This window comes from Miniopterus natalensis, chromosome 1, assembly GCF_054644295.1.
Source record: "Miniopterus natalensis isolate mMinNat1 chromosome 1, mMinNat1.hap1, whole genome shotgun sequence".
In the NCBI taxonomy this organism is placed as follows: domain Eukaryota; kingdom Metazoa; phylum Chordata; class Mammalia; order Chiroptera; family Miniopteridae; genus Miniopterus; species Miniopterus natalensis.
In genome coordinates, this window is record NC_142081.1 from 23,581,523 (window position 1) to 23,598,774 (window position 17,252).

General features: G+C 39.0%; 1 protein-coding gene across 2 annotated transcripts; it reads left to right on the forward strand.

Moving 5' to 3' along the window:
* The first annotated feature begins 2,372 nt into the window (after positions 1 to 2,372).
* LOC107536250 (cytochrome c oxidase assembly protein COX16 homolog, mitochondrial) lies at positions 2,373 to 17,252 on the forward strand. Of its 2 annotated transcripts, none has more exons than XM_016211903.2 (4): positions 2,373 to 2,490; positions 4,812 to 4,883; positions 13,799 to 13,861; positions 16,903 to 17,252. In XM_016211903.2, the coding sequence occupies exons 1-4, from the start codon at positions 2,422 to 2,424 to the stop codon at positions 17,017 to 17,019; spliced, it is 321 nt and encodes a 106-aa protein (XP_016067389.1). In that variant the 5' UTR covers positions 2,373 to 2,421; the 3' UTR covers positions 17,020 to 17,252. The 2 variants fall into 2 exon arrangements, with proteins under 2 accessions (XP_016067389.1, XP_016067390.1); XM_016211904.2 differs by lacking the exon at positions 2,373 to 2,490 and adding an exon at positions 3,558 to 3,587.

Genomic DNA, 17,252 nt, shown 5'->3' on the forward strand with positions numbered 1-17,252 from the left:
TAAACATAGACAATAGAGTTTCCCACCTATATAATAATATTCAATTGGTGCTTAAATTCCTCATTGACCCCAAATTTGTCTCCTGACAATTTTCCAGCATACTTGTAGTTCTTACAATTTAGTTGCATTTTCAGGGTCATCTCAAGGTTCTCAATAAATGCTTATTAGAACGATTGAACAAATGAGAGGGTGAAGACATGTATTCACTTAAATTGAATACATGCTTCATCTGGAAGGAGTGACAGATGATTAGCTATAGTATTACCTAGAGTATATGTGTATTATTTAATCCATTGTTAATCTCTAGCTGAGTACAAAAGCTTTATTGAAGTTGGATCCAGTATGGTGATGTTTTTGTAGTTAAAAGATAGAAAAGGGTCTAGACTTTTAGAATAGTGCCCTTGGAATCTATGATCTGAGGGAAAGGGGAAAAATAATACACTTAACTAACCTGGATGCTGTCGGAGTTCTGAAATATCAAAGGAGATGAATGAGGAGAGAAACAATCCCAAACACAAATCTAGCATATGTCACAATACATTCTCTAATAAACCCTACGGCCCTGTATGGTTCCTTCTCTGCACACAGATTAAACAAAGACACAACAAAAAGCGTAAGTCAAACAATCCAAAATAAAGTACAAAAGAATCACAACATTAAAGGAGACCTTATTTATAAACCATAACGACCCTGTTTATAAGCCCATCGTTTCAATCCTAAACTCTCCTGCATTCTACAAATGCTCCAGACTCCCCCATAAATATACAGAATTTTCTCCCAGCACTCCCAAACTTCTCAGGTTACGTCCTCCCACCTTTCTTACTGTTTCAGATTTGCAAGGTGTTTCTTCCTTGGAGAGACTGGAGGAAAGGTTGGAGAAATAGGAGTGAGGAAAGGAATTAGCAGTCTTCCTTTTATACTCCAAAATCTCTCTTGATTCAGTTTAGGTGATGCTTTTGGGGGTGGTGATGGTGGTTGGCAGGTTTGACTCATTTCCTCAGTCCAGAAGCAAAAGGAAAACCCCAAGTTTCAAATTCAAACTGAAGTATCCTTCCCACTGTGCTGTTTTCATTTTGCTTACATGTTATGCAGCGCGACAATGACTTTATATACTAAAACTACAGTGATGATGCTCGGTGATGTATATTAGTCAAAGGCTACTGGACCGCCCAAGCAGGGAGTAATTGACATTGCCTGTGGAGTAGGGAGGATTCAAGAACCTGGTGTTCCTGAAGCTGCACTGTGTGGGAATGGAAGTTCTTGAAATACACAGGGAAGGCTATCTCCTCCAGAATGGAGTATGGAGCGGATGAGGAAAAGTGGCAGAAAAGGCAGGCCAAAGTCATATCACAAAGGGCCTCAAATTCCTTGCTGAGAAAGTTGGAGTGACTATGTAGTTCTTGGTAGGTGAGGCTTTCTCTGACTCGCCCTGGTAAATGGCACATGGGGGCTGTTTCCTGAGCTCTCACAGCAGTTAGACCCATGTTCACTTGTGTGCCCATTAGACTGCCAGCATCTTTAAGGCAGGGATCACCTCTTTTCATCTTTGTGTTCCTGGAGCCTTCTAATGATCCACATAAAGATGTGCTACATAGTTTGAATGAGTGAGGAACTGACATTCATAAATGAAGAGTATAGGCTATTTCATAGTAAAAGCATTAGCATTAAAGGTTCAGTGATTAGCAAGATACTATACTGATTACCATTCAGCCTAATCTTTTGTGGCGATTTATTTCTCAAAATCTCTATTAAGCTGGTCAACTTCCCATCCCACATTTATTTATTTACTTATTTATTTAAATACATCTTTATTGCTTTCAGAGAGAGGAAGGGAGGGGGAGAGAGAGAGAGAGAGAAACATCAATGATTAGAGTGTCACTGATCGGCTGCAGCCCACAACCCGAGCATGTGCTCTGACCGGGAATCGAACCCTCATCGCCTGGATCCCAGGTCGACGCTTAACCACTGAGCCACGCCCGGCCGGGCCCCATCCGCCATTTAAATAGCTATAGAAACTATCTCCAACTTTATTTTTTCTTTAGCTGACTTTATCGAGCGGCTACGTCCTAGGCACTGTCTTAAGAAGACGCCGGTCAAGACCCAGAGCGTGGGCGGTACCGGTCACCAGACGGCTGGAGGACGAGCACCAAGGCGACTGAAACCCCTAAGTCCCTGTAGCAAGCCGGCCTGCGGAACCAAACTTCTGACGCTCGGTTTCCGGGCGGCCGCGCGAGTGTGTTACGATGACTCGATTGCTTTTGCCTGGCGGAGGCCTGGCCGGAGCGGACGAGCGGCCGGAGGCTGAGGGAAGGGGACGCGCCTAGGACGTCCTGGTCTGGGTGGGGGCCTGGGCCGCTGAGACTTGGGGGGCCGCGCGGGGCCTGCTTGGCCGGGTGCGCGGGCGGGTCGGAGAGTTCTGTCATGTTTACACGCGCGACGACGCGCGCCTTGCGCAAGAGCAAGACCCTTCGCTACGGGGTCCCCATGCTGGTGAGTGCTGGAGAAAAAGTGTGGGGGCGGGATTGCGGAAGGGGTGGGACCTCAAGTTTGGCCGGATGGAGACCGCGGGGTACCTGTAGCTCGAGAGGCGGGGAACTGATGCCCGGGCTAGGAAGGGGCTGGGGTAGGTTGGGAGCTTTCAGGCAGCCCTATTTCTAGTCTTCTCCGGGTAGTGGGATCTCGAGGCCCCTCCTCCTACCTTCCGTGGTGCTTCCGAGAGCGACGCAGGAACCAGATTTTACTCCAAACCTGAATGATCACTAAACACCCCGCCCCGCGCCTCTACAGCTTGGCGGTGGCCCGGGTCTCTGGAACTAGACGGATTTGCTTAATGTAACTGTACGGTTGCGGGCATCTCCATGTTTCAGCTTCCTAGTTTGTGAACTGGCTTAATTCTTCCAGGGTTGTTGTTAAGTAAAACCTTGTGAATTGAGTGTTTAGCGCGGCGCCTGCCACATCGTAGCGGCCCTCGAAAGGTCGATGTTTATATTTTTAAAGCACTCAGGAAATTCCGAGTTAGCAGCTCCCTCCCAGGAACCCAGGACAAAGACCAGACCCCCCCCCCCCCAAGTAACATGTGGGTACCGTGATGACAGTGCTCCAGGAAAGAGATGATAGTGGCCTGGACTACAGTATTAGGAAACGATATGGTCAGAAATTGTCAGATTCAAGAAATATTTTGAAAAGTAGAGGTGACAACTCCGGAATGGGTTAGATGTGAGATAGGAATGAGAGGAGCTAAAGATGACTAAAGAAGTTGGCTTGAGCAATTGGATGAAAGTAATCGACATTTTCCGGGATGTGAACTAGTTAGTGATTAGGGGCAGGTTGGGGTAGAAAGAGTGTTGGGGTAAAAATCAGAAGGCTTTTTTAAAAAATGTTAATTTGTATATTCTTGCTAGACTTTTAAGTGGAGATGCCCAGTAGGAAGGCAGATCTTTAGTTCAGGGGGCTATTTCCTGTTGAAAATGTACACTTGGAGGCTGTTAGGTTATAGAGGCTACATTTAAATCCATGGAACTGGAAGACTTCACCTAGGGACTCAGTGTTGGTTGTGAATAGGTAGAAGAGGTATGAAACTTGGAAAGGTGAGGAATAAATAGAGGGAAACTGAGAAGGAGTTAGGAAAACCAGGGGTGTGTCTTTGCATTGAAACTAAGAGACAAAAATTATTTCATTTTACAAGGAATTCTTACATATTAACATTGCAAATATTAGCTGCTTATAAATCACAGATATGTACCTGATTTGTTGTATTTTGATTTATGTTGTTTTAATTTCATGTATTTGTTGGGATAGATGTTTTACATTTTTATGTGGTCAGGTTTATTGGGTTTTGAAATTTGTAGTCTCAAGGTTTTTTTGATATTCCAACTTCAAAATGATAAATTTTTATATTTCATGATGTTTTATGTCTTTTTGTATTTTTTTTTTTTATCCTCACCTGAGGATATTTGTTCCATTGCTTTTCAGAGAGAGTGGAAAGGAGACAGAAATAGAGAAAGAAACATTCATGTGAGAGAGACACATCAATTGGTTGCCTCCTGCACCTGCCCTGACCAGGGCAGGGATAGAGCCCAGGACCCTTCAGTCCTAGGGCTGACACTCTAACCACTGAGCCAAACCGGCTAGGGCATTGTATTTCTTTAATTGGTAATATTAATATATTGATATAGAAAGGAAGATAGGGATTAAACTTAATGTTTTTCCAAGTGTTAGACTTTTGCAGCTTTAGGATTAAGAATTAAAGCCCATTAGATTATTGATGGGATGATAAAGCAACAATGACAATTCGAGGGCTCTTTTAAGATTGACCATATACTGAGGGATATGGCATATTCCATGAGATTCTTTTATCACTTGCTAAGGAAGTGGAGAAAAATGCTCTTCCATTGGCTTATTTTGTAAAATATAAAATTGAAAGAATTCTGGTCTTGAAGAAACAAGGCCAGAATTTTATTCCTGGCGTTATCCATTGTGATCATGGACAAGTCATCTATTAAATGGATTTTTTCTTTAGCTCACATGTCTTTTGTAAGGATGAACTAATAAAATGCTTGTGATGATACTTAAACCATAAGGTCAGGTACAAGTGTGGAGTACTGATTTTGGTATTTGGTAATGTGCTAAAATGTTTCCCAGTGACAGTATATAAAGCACCTGTTCTGAAAGGTGAATGGTAATTAACCAGGAAAAATAATCTATAAGATTTTGTATAATCTATCGCTGTTGGGGCATTTAGATTAGTAATCTATCAGTAGACTGAATTCTGCCCTTCTGTTTTGTTTAATTGTTTCCTTTCTTTGTTTCAGCTGTTGATTGTTGGAGGTTCTTTTGGTCTTCGTGAGTTTTCACAAATCCGTTATGATGCTGTGAAGATTAAAGTAAGAACTGTAATTGGAGTTTGACATGTGTCTGTGTATATGTATGTTCCGGTTTAGGAGATGTGTATACTCAGCATACTAAGCAGTCTGAGTCTTGTCTAGCCTTTCAGGACTGATATATGATGATTGGGCTCTTTCTTACTCTTTATAACAACACTAATGATCACATGGAAATGAATCAGGAAATGTGAAGAGTTTAGTAATTTTTCTCCTATTCACTAGAAAATTTCCAATATTGTTAGCTTTTTTGCCACAACATGTGCTCTGATGTAGTTGCTTTTAGGATTTAGAAGGGACTAAAGAACATGGGACAACAATTTCACTCCGTTTTATTACTTCAGTTTTAAATTAGCTATTTCACATGAATACCAGTAATTTTATGAATTATATTGTAGTGCATCTTTAGTAACTTATAGTAAAAGAAAGAAAAATTATTTTTCATTATAAATAGTTATACTTATCTTTTTATAAGTATCCCTTTGTGGAAGACTGTACTGGTTCATATCTATATGGTTGTCTTTATTTTATAGGTGAGGACACTGAAGCCCAGAGAGCTTAAGTAACTTGCCTAAGGTCATATGACTACTGAGGGTAGAGCTAGTATTCCCACCCTCAGTGATTACCCAATTACTGTCAAATTCAAGTCAAGTGTTACACAAGAATTCTGGTTGATTGAGAAGTAGGTAGTTTTTGTGTGTGGCACACATCTGATATTTGTTTTTCTCCGAGTAATAGATAAATTTCGTTAGCAGACCTCAGTAACATGGGTGCTAAAGTAAAGAGTATCAAAGGCCTATTCAATTTGCTCAGTTAATTTTATGGTTTAAGAGAAACACCAACTCCAGCTAGTCTCAAAGACAATAGGCATTAGAATGAATATTACATTTTAAAAGAATATGGTACAATGGTTTCTATAAGGGAATAGGGCAATTATCAATTGAGTTAAAAGATCTGTTAGCATCCCAATTTTTGTTGTTGTTAATCCTCACCTGAGGATATTTTTTCCATTGCTTTTCAGAGAGACTGGAAGGGAGGGAGGGATGAAGGGAGAGAGAGAGAAGCATCGATATGAGAGAGACACGTGGATTGGTTACCTCCCACACCTGCCTCAACCAGGGCCAGGGAGTGAACCCGCAACGCAGGTACATGCCCTTGACTGGGAGTTGAACCCGAGACCCTTTGGTGTGTGGGCCAGTGCTCTAACCACTTGGGAACTCGGGCCAGGGCACATCCCAATTATTTTATTGAGGAATTCTTTTCCGTTTTGCTTTAAGATGAAAGTTGTAATAATCTGACCTTTGGAAGTAGGATAACACGTATATATTTGAAAAATAATTGAATAGTTGTCATATGTTTATCATGTATTAGATCCTACAGATAAAGATTTAAGAAACTGATTCTTACAAAGCTTATGGCATAATTGCAGCTGGAAGACATCTAAATGTGAACATGTACCCAAACATATAACAGTGCCCAGGAAAATGCTATATTAGAATTTTGCATAAAACATTACTAGAACTTCAAATAGAGGCATACAGATTAGACTTGGGAATGGGGTATTTGGAAGGTTTGCTAGAGGTGTCAACCTTTGAATTCAGGCTTTAAGAACGAGTAAGAGCTAAATGGGGGAAATGATTAATATTCTATAACAGAGGGAGTATTAAGTATATGGTCAGATTTTCATTTTAGAAATATCTCTTTGGCAGCATAGTACAGGGTGGATGGTGTTTGGGGAGCAAGATAGTAAGGAAGAGATTGTTTTAACTGGAGGCAAAGAGACCTATTCAGATGCTTTGACAGTAGTATAGATGAACAATAATGGAATCTGAAATAAAATGTGCAATGAAGATAGTGAGAAATAAATGGGTTCCAGAAAAAAGTTTAGCAGCAAACATAGTATTTGATGATTAATGTGATATACATAATATAAAAATATGAATAAATCTCCGATGACTTGATGTTTGGTTTTGAGGATTGGATAAATGGTGGTGGTAAGTTAAGGAGAGAGAATGAAGGAGATTGGGATAACGGGGGATCTAGAAGATGGGGTTAAAGTAAAGAAAACAAAATTAGGTAAAGTTGAGAGAAAGAGGTTGATTGAAGTCAAGAGAGTAAGGTTGAGAGGTATGGTTGGTCAAGGTCTGTGGAAGGAGGCTGAGAGGACAGTTCAGGTGAGAAGGATCAGAGAGCAGGACCTGAGATTTAGAAGACTAGGTTGTTTGAAGTTGAGAAGTTAAACTGAGATAAAGTCGAGTCATTGAGTGAGGTTGTGCTCAAACAGGGTAGAGAGGATGAGGTGAACTAAATTTGAGAGGGACTAAGGATAAGATTGGTTGAGGTTGACAGGTGTTACAAGGTTTGAGAAGTTGAGATCAAGGGGGAGTCAAGAGAGCGAGATTGCTGAGGTTGAATTCAAGAGGGGGTCAAAAGTGGGGTTAAGAGGACAAATTTGATTGAGAAGAAGCAAGAGAGGATAAGTTGAGTTGAGAAGTTTTGACATGGGTAGAGAAAGGTGGCATTGATTCAGGGTAACCAACCATCTTAGTTTGCCTGGAACTATTCTGATTTTAGGACTGAAAGTCCAGCTTCCCAGGACACAAAATTTCCTGCTTTTCAGTCATGTGTGTAGAAGGTTGAAAAGGAAGTATAGAAACCATGAGACGACACAGGGATGTGATGCAAAGTATAAGGAACAGAGTTTTCTAGAATTTTAGAATACCCTGGCCCACCCAGCCATGAGATCCTAATAATATTGTAATAACTATATATGGTGACAGATGGTTACTGGACTTATTGTGGTGATCGATTTGTAAGGTATGTAAATGTTGAATCGCTATGTTGTAGAGCAGAAACTAATATACTGTGTGTGTGAACTATAATTAAGAATACATTTTTTTAATTGGAAAAGAAAAAATAGAAACCATGAAATGGGCTAAGAAAATAAACTGAAAGCAGTAGCTTTCAATTTCAGTATGAAATAGATATGACATAGTTTCTCTTCCTGCCTTAGTGGCCATTGCTCTTTTATCTCCTGATTCTTAATGCTGACAGCCATGGATTCACAATAATATATCATCCATTGTTGCTTCACGCCAAGTAATACGATATAAGTGTGCAGTTAAGTGTGTTGTAATCCTGAGCATTACCAGTTTTTTTTTTTTGGTGTGTGTGTGTGTTTTTTTGGCTTTGTCTGTTGTACTTTGCAAGGAATTAGTGCTGGTTTAATTTTTAACATTACAAGTATAGTGACCAGGTTTCCTAAGATTCAGATAATAGAAATGAGAAAAATTACAGTACCAATGCCAGTATGATCCAGACATCACCAAAAAAGAAAGCTAAATGATTGTTATTTTAATGACAGATGGAAGGACACGTACAGCTGGATTAGGGAGTTAAATAACCAAAACAGAGCATACTACAAAATATGCAAAAAAGAACCTGAGATTGGGAGAAGAGGAAGCTGGGAGAGCTATTATAAACAAAGAGTTGTTCCTGTTGGGCTTCATGATCAACGTAGATCATGAGAGTTCCTCCCAACTTGATTTGAAATCAGGTTTCTTTTCATGAATTTTTACACTAGATTTGGGCCATACTTGCTGACCCCGTGATTCTTTCATTGCTATATGGTATTCCACTAAGTGTTACCATTTTTTATTTATCCATTTTACCATTGACAGACATTTGGGTTGATTCGCAGTTTGCCTACTGAAAGTAATGCTGTTCTGAACATTCTTGTCTATTTCTTTTGTTGCACAAGTACAACTAAAGGTTGTAGGGTATGTATGTAATTTCCAAAGTATTTTTCAGAGTGATTCAATCAACTGTAGGGGAGGAGATATAATTTTCCCTTTACCCTGCTAGGTTCTTGGCTGAGATTCTGCCTGTAATAAAAGACAGGTTAACAAGAGAAAAACAAACAGAAGTTTAATAATATGTATACCTCCTATATACATGGGAGATACCCAGAAAAACTTAGTAAAACGCTCCCCCAAAATGTTCCAAGCCATCTCCTTAAATACCATCTTCAGGTAAAGAAGGATGTTTGGGGAGTCGGGGCAATTATTCCAGGTTAATGTGTACATTTGAGGGGATGATGGCAATCTAAATTTGCTGGGCTCAAAATTCTGTATAGACCTATTAGAAAGAACGTAATTATTTTACTCATATCTTCAAAAGTCATACGTGTTTATAATTTACTTGATCTGTTACTTTCTCGGAAAGATATATTAAGCTCCTCTAATATGTTTTGTGTATTACTTATATTTTTATATATTTTGCTGTGTAAATTTCAAAGCGATGTAGTCATGTAATATTTTATAATTCTAACATCATCTTGAAAATTTGTTCCATTTATGAATATAAAATGTTCCTTTTTGATGCTGTTTTCCTTGAAACTTTTGTCCATTAAAAATATTGCTATGGAGAGATCCAAGATGGCAGCAGATTGAGTGGAAGCTACACTGAAGCTCTCCCAGGACCAAACTGGAATTTCAACTAAAATCCAGAAAAACCGCCCTGAATAACCAACTGCAACTGAAGACTAGCTGGGGAGCATCGTCATAATCAAGGATGAAAAGTGGAGACCACATAGAGACTGGTAGGAAGTGTGGAGGTGCGAGAGGGCTGGCCGGGCTCCCACAGGCAGCAGCTGAAGGTTCAGAGGGATATCTCAGCTGTGGGGGGTTCCCACTGAGAACTCTGGGGCCTAACCCCAAACTGGGTTCCCAGCCCAGAGCACCAGGACTGAGAAAGGTACCCACATAACATCTGGCTATGAAAAGCAGCAGGGTTTCTGTGTGCCAGGGAGAGGTGGCTGGAAATGCAGGCATCCTCTTAAAGGGCCAACACACAAACTTTTGTGTGCAGCCACTCACCTTGGGCTCTGGCAGAGGCAGAGTGGACTAGAGCAGTGTGAGGAGAATCCAGGGGGGCTGGTTGGGGGAGTAGAGCTCAGAGGGCAGCCATCTGGATTCCGGTGCTGAGTCATTCCCCCATAAGGCAGAGGACTTCTTTCTCAGGCAGAAATTTACCTTCCAAGCAGCTTCTGCCTGGGGGGGAAGCAGTTACCCCACCCTGCTGGAAAACCTCTGGCCCCACCCTATGTAGTTTCTACAGCCTGAGGCTCATTAAGAAACTGAATAACAGCCTCTGGGTACTTTGGGTGTCTCCCTGATTTCCTTCTGGACCCAGGGCTTGGAAAAGCAGACCTTGGTACCCATCTTGGTCCTGTCCAAACACACTCATCCCCAGCAGAAGGAACAAGAAGCTGTGAAGTGTGGGAAACTTCAAGCAGGGTACTCAAGGCCAGTCACAAAGAGCATCTGACATTGGCCTACACCAGAGACCATCCCAAAGCCTGGGAGTCCTAGCAGATCTACCTAATCCATAGAAACAAATCCAAACAGGCAGCCAAAATGGGGAGACAAAATACAAGCCCCAAATGAAAGAATAAGTCTCCAGAAAAAGAGCCAAATGAAATGGAGATAAGCAATCTATCAGATACAGAGTTCAGAATACTGATCATAAAGATACTCAATTACATGAAAAAAGATATAGAAACTATGAAGGAAATTAAGAATGACATAGAAATAAAGAAAACATTGGAAGGAATGAACAGCAGATTAGGGGAAGCTGAGGATTGAATCAGCAAATTAGAAGACGGTAGAAAGAATCACTCAATTAGAGAACCCAAAAGAAAAAACAATTAAAAAACAGGACTACAGTTTAAGGGAGCTGTGGGACAGCATTAAACGCAACAATATCTGCATCGTAGAAGTGCCAGAAGAGGTCAAAAGTAAGTAAGCAAGGGTTAGAGAACCTGTTTGAAGAACTAGTGGCAGAAAACTTCCCTAACCTGGTCAAGGAAAAAGTCACACAAGTTCAGCAGGCACAGAGAGTCCCAAGCAAGAAGAACCCAAAGAGGCCCAAGCCAACACACATCATAATTAAAATGCCAAAAATTCAGGACAAAGAGAGAATATTAAAGGGAGCAAGAGAAAAGCAATCTGTTACATACAAAGGAGCTCCCCTAAGGCTGTCAGACGATTTCTCATCAGAAAGCCTACAGGCCAGAAGGGAATGGCATGAAGTATTGAAGGTAATGCAAAACAATGATCTGAATCCAAGACTATTCTATCCAGCAAGGCTATCATTCAAAATAGATGGTGAAATAAAGAGCTTTCCAGACAAAGAAAGGCTAAAGGAGTAGATCACCAGCAAACCAGCACTGCAGGAAATGTTAAAGGGACTGCTGTAATAAGAAGTTGGAATAGAGAGAATGAGAAACATAGGCCTAAAGAAATAAAATGGCAACAGATAAGTACCTATCAATAATAATCTTAAATATAAATGGGTTAAATGTCCTAATCAAAAGACATAGGATAGCTGAATGGATAAGAAAACAAGACCTAAATATGTGCTGTCTACAAGAGACCCACCTTGGAACAAAAGGCTCACAACAGGCTGGAAGAAAACCCAAAAAACCTTCTGGAGGACTTTAAAGGAGAGGTTGACAGCAGTACAGTCATAGTAGGGGACTTTAACACCCCACTGACTTCACTGGATAGATCTTCCAGGCAAAAAAATCAACAAGGAAACAGTGACTCTAAATGACACACTAGATTAGATGGATTTAATTGACATTTACAGAACATTCCACTTCAGAGCTGCAGAATAGGCATTCTCCTCAGTGCACACGGGACATCTCAAAGATAGACTACATGTTAGGACACGAAACAAGTCTCTACAAGTTCAAGAAGATTGAAATTATATCAAGCATCTTCTCGGACATTTACATAATGAAATACTATGCAGCCGTAAAAAAGAAGGATCCCTTACCCTTAGAGACAGCATGGTGAGACTTGGAGAATATCATGCTAAAGGAAATAAGCCAGTCAGAGAAGGACAAGTGTCACATGATCTTACTCATGTGAAATCTAATGAACAAAATAAACTGATGAATAAAGTAGATCCAGAGACATAGAAGCATGGAAGACTGAAGAATCTCAGAGGGAAGGCAGGGGTGGGTGGTGAGAGATTAACATTAGACTTTATGTGTATAACCCATGGACACAGACAGTAGTGGGGTTGAAGGCCTGGAGGGAGGGGTACAGGGTGGAAGGGGTCAATGGGGGAAAAAGGGGACATTTGTAATACAACAATAAAGGTAAGTTAAAAAAAATATTGGTATGTCCCTGGCTGGCGTTGCTCAGTGCTTAGAGCATCAACCTGTCCTTCAGAGGATCAAGGGTTTGATTCTTGTCAAGGGCAGGTACCTGAGTTGCAGTCCCCGCCACTGGTTGGGGTGCGTGTGGGAAGCATCCAGTCCATGTGTCTCTGTCACATCGTCATTTCTCGCTCTGTCCCCCTCCCACCTTCCCTTCCACTCTAAAATCAATGGAAAAAAATATCCTCACTCCTCAGGTGAGGATTAAAATATATATAAGTGTATGTGTATATATAATTTATGTACAAAAGTATAAAAATATTTTATATATTTTATGTATATATAAACTATATATATAGCTATGTATTGAATATCCACCCCCACTAGTATTTTTTGTGTTGTATCATTTTTGTAACCTTCTGTCTTCAACCTTGTGCTTTTATTTTTTAAGTACATTTCTCATAAATAGTATAGTATATAGCTGGATTTCTAAAAATTTCAGTCAGAAAAATATTTAATAGATGAAATTCAATATTTACTGGAATTATTGATATGTGTTTATGTATTTCTACCACTCAAAACAGCGATAGAGAAAACCTCAATCAAGTAGAAGCCAAGGAGGAAGAAATAAGAATATAGTAAAAGTAAAACTGAGGTTCAGAATAATCTCTCCATAATCAACATTGAAGAATAGTTTCATTTTATTTTAGCATTTAAAATTGAGGTTTTTTTTCTAATTCTCATCCCTTTGGTAAGTAATCTGTCTTTTCATCTTATTTTTCTTTTGAGATTTTCTTTTTATCCTTAATATTCTAAAGTTTTGCTATTACTTAAGATGGGCTTTTTTTGTTTTGTTGTGGGTATTTTTTATTGTGTTCTTTCAGTCTAAGGATTCATTTCTTTTTAATTACTGATTAATTATTTATTGCCCTTATTCCATTCTTTTCACTCTCTGTTTCTGAAACCCCTAATAGACATGTTGGAACTTTTGGATCTAGCTTTCATAATACACCTTTCATTCATCCCATCTCTTTGTGCATCATTCTAGTGAAATCCTCAGGTTGTATTTCTAGTGCACTAATTTGGTTGCTGTGTTCAGTCACTATTCAGCTATCCCATTTAATTTAATTTGGATTTTGTTGTTGTTGGTTTATTAATTTCAGCAATCACATTCTTCTTTCCTAAAGACTTTGCCATGCACAGGTAATACGGCACCACCGTGGAATCCTGTCTAATTTTTTCGTAGATACTTCTTTGTTTTCGGTACATGGAAGGTGCTCTTTTTTGTTTTCAAGAGCAGCATTCTATTTATTAGCATAACATTTTTGTGTAATAACATAATTTAGGGTGGCGGTGAATAGCATGCAGGCAGAGGGCCAAGGTTCAGAGCAAAGTTCTGCCTCTTTGACAAATTATTCAAACTCCCTGTGTCCTACTTTCCTTAGTTGTGATCATACTACTAATACTTACCTTAGGTTTTTATGAGGATAAAAGAGGTATTTATATGTCAAAATGCCTGGTACATAACAAGTCCTCAGTAAACATTAGCTGCTGTTAGTAGTAGTGGTGGTGGTAGTACTACATCAGTTATCATTATGCGATTCGATGGATGGATGGGTGATGGATGATGGAGATTTTGCCATGTGTTTGTCATCTACCATACCAACCTAGCCATCCCTTATATAACTTTAAATTGAAAATTAAATCCTACAGACTTAAATAATGTATAGGTCCTCTTTCTGTTTTACAGATTGATCCTGAGTTAGAAAAAAGACTGAAAATGAATAAAATGTCACTGGAATCAGAGTATGAGGTACAGTATGTTAATATAGTCTTTCTTTTGTAACAATCCTCCCTGTCAGTGACTGGTTCTGTCTGCCTTAAGGTAAACTTCAATGATTAACAGTGCAGAAAAAACATTTACCTTAACTATATGGTATTGGGACAACTATGTAGTCATTTGAAAAGAAAACAAAGATGGATGTATATTTCATATACTATAAATGAATAAGTTTTAGATGGATCAAGAATTTACAAATAAAAACCCAAAATGCTAAAAGTCCGAGGAGGAAAAAAATGAACATTCTTCTTTGTGGTCTCGTGTCAAAAAAGCCTATTTAAAATAATGTGATACCGCCCGACCAGGCGTGGCCCAGCGGTTGAGCGTCGACCTGGGATCCAGGCGACTGGGGTTTGATTCCCGGTCAGGGCACATGCCTGATGTGTGGGCTCGATCAATGACTCTCTAATCATTGATGTTTCTGTCTCTCTCTCTCCCTCTCCTTTCCTCTCTCTGAAATCAATAAAGATATATTTTTAAAAAATAAATAAAATAAAATAAAATATAAAATAAAAAATAAAATAAAATAATAATAAAATAAAATAATAAAATAAAATAAAATAATGTGATACCAAACCCAGAAGCTTTAAAAGTAAAGATTGGTGAGTTCATAATTAAAAATTCAGAAGTTCAGCCTAAAAATAAAAAAAAAAAAGCATATAAAGTCAGTAGTTAAGTGAGGAATCCTAAAAATATTTATCTTTATTATGATGAATTCATTGAAATATGAAGAACATCTACAAATCAAAATGGAAAAGTTCAGCCATTCAGTTGGTCAGTAGGAACATGGGCGAAGCATTGTAAAGAGTTCAGAGGAAGGGAAATAAATATCTTTCTTAAACTTGAAGAGATGCTCAACTTATAATGGGAATGTTAGTTAAAATTATAATGAGGTGTCATTTCCTACCCATTTGATTAGCATAAATCAGAGAGTTTAATAAATTACACATTGTATCATAGAATGTGATGAGGGAGGACGATGTCTCTCTCTATTTTTTACCTATGAATTATACAGGGGTGGGCAAAAGTCGGTTGACAGCTGCAAGTACAGTGTACATGAAACAGTTTCTTCTATTATTATTTATTTATTATTGTATTTATTTGTATTATGTAAACCTACCCCTGTATTTTTCTGTTTCTTTGTGTGTTTGGTCATTTTTTATTGAAAGGTGGACATTGTGAATAATACATTGAAGAGATTTGAACTTTTAGCAGGCAGTTCAATTATTGGCTGATTATTTTGAACTTGGTTTTGTGCTTTATAAGGGAGGAACTGTGGAAAGGCTTTGGTGCTTCCTAAACCCCGTTTTGTAGGTCTCATTGTTCAAATTGTCTCCCCAAAGGATCTTGTCAGAGCTTACTTAGTTTTAAGCTTTGTTGGATGAGTCTTAAGTAGGTCTTTCTCTTGACATCATTCTTATTCCTAAAGAGCAGCTTTTTGGTGTCTCAGCTGGCTGTGAAGGAAGCAACTAGGTATTAAGTCCACTGTGACAACTGCTGAAAATCCAGTACTGACACTGCTTTTCCTCAGCACTTCTTGACTCTGTTCCACAATCAGTTCTATAGCAGTTGGCTGTTAACTAGTGAGCCTTAGGTGGTCTCGCCCACCTAGGGCTCATACAGCCTAGTCTTCAACGACTGCATGTTTTGCAGAATTCTACAGAGAATCTTTTATTCACCAAAGATCTCTGAAGACTGGAGCACTTTTACATGAAGTTGTTCTGCCAACTTTGTATCCCATCCAATAATTATTCTTAAATTCTCTTGAGCATGTGTGTCTTATGTTATCTGGGTGAAGGCTATTATTCTTTTTTTAAAACCTTTTTATAATTTTGGATGATTTCATAACTATACTTGAAAATAATTTACTTTTTTCTTGCACATTAAATTAATAAAATTTTGTTCATCCATATATATTCAATATAAACTCCTGGTAAAATTATAAGTGAATTTAGAGAATGATTTCATTCACTACTTCCCCATTATTTTGTTCAAACCTATAACTTGCTACTTCTCAATATATGAGTACTGTGTCAGTAGTGATGCTGTGGAGGGTTTGTCTCAGAGTGGATTTTAGTTCTTTTAGAAACCGTAGAGTTTGGTACCTGAAGAAACCACGTAGACCATTTGTTCCAGCCTTTTTATTATTACTTATGAGGGAATTAGTGCCCAGATGGCTTCAGTTACTCGCCCAAGGTTATACAGCTCATTAGTAAAAGAGTAAAGCTCAGTATCCAAGTGTCAAGGTAAACTTCTTTTATTCCCTGTCTTTGGATATAAGCTATCCTGTGTTCTCTGAGCCTCTTTTTCTATTTAATTCACTCAGTTAGTCTAGAACAGTGAAAGCAGATGAATGGAAGTTACTGTTGGAAGGGTGAAGAAACACTCATGTTTTTCCCTTTTATCCTACCTTTATTCTTATGCCTGGGAGACATTTCACACTGACGGAAGGTACAGTGATCCAACTGTAGCTAAGTAGTTTTTATTACCCGAATGGGCTTTGCTCATGGCAGCTCTGGGGAATGTCTTTTCATTCTTGAGCCCATGCTCACTTCTCAGGTGCAGGACAAATCATCTTAGTCTGTTTTTGTCCTTCTAGCAGCCTTCGGGGTCTCCACCTTTGTTCTTTTCCTCTCACTTACTACTGTCACTCCTGCTAATGCATGCTGGTCATTATTCTGCTGGGTCAGCCTTTGGAGTTGGACTTCTGTTTTCCTAGCTTCTTCCCTTTCTCTGTGCTCTCAAAAACAATGCATGTACATTTTAAAAATTTTATTTTAATCGTTTTATTGTGATAGGGAAAAAGATGGGCATTTACATTGATAGCAAGCAAGAAAAATTCCTAATCCTAAGAAATATGTCACTTCAGTTGTTATGCTTGATATGCAGTGATTTATTTACTAAAATTATAAGTGAGGGCCGTTTGGATTCTTTTCACTTGCTCATTGATGTCCTAATGAAAGCCACAGGACCCCTACACTAATATATATACTTTAATTTTTGTGGCTCTATAGAAAATAAAGGATTCTGCTTTTGATGACTGGAAGAATATTCGAGGACCCAGGCCTTGGGAAGATCCTGATCTCCTCCAAGGACGAAGTCCAGAAATCTTAAAGACTAAGACAGCTTGACTATGCTGATTTTTTTTTTAATGTTACCAGCTGAATTTGCACTACGTACTCCTATCTGGTGGAAAGAAAATTCCAGATCTGCAGAAGCCTGGATGTGAGTAATTTGGTGACAGATAGTCATGATTAAAAGATCAGGTACAGGTTTTTTGCTTCCCAACTCTGCCATTTGCAAATGAAAGTAACAGATGTTGACCACATATGTTTTATAACACGCAATACAAATGTGAACACTG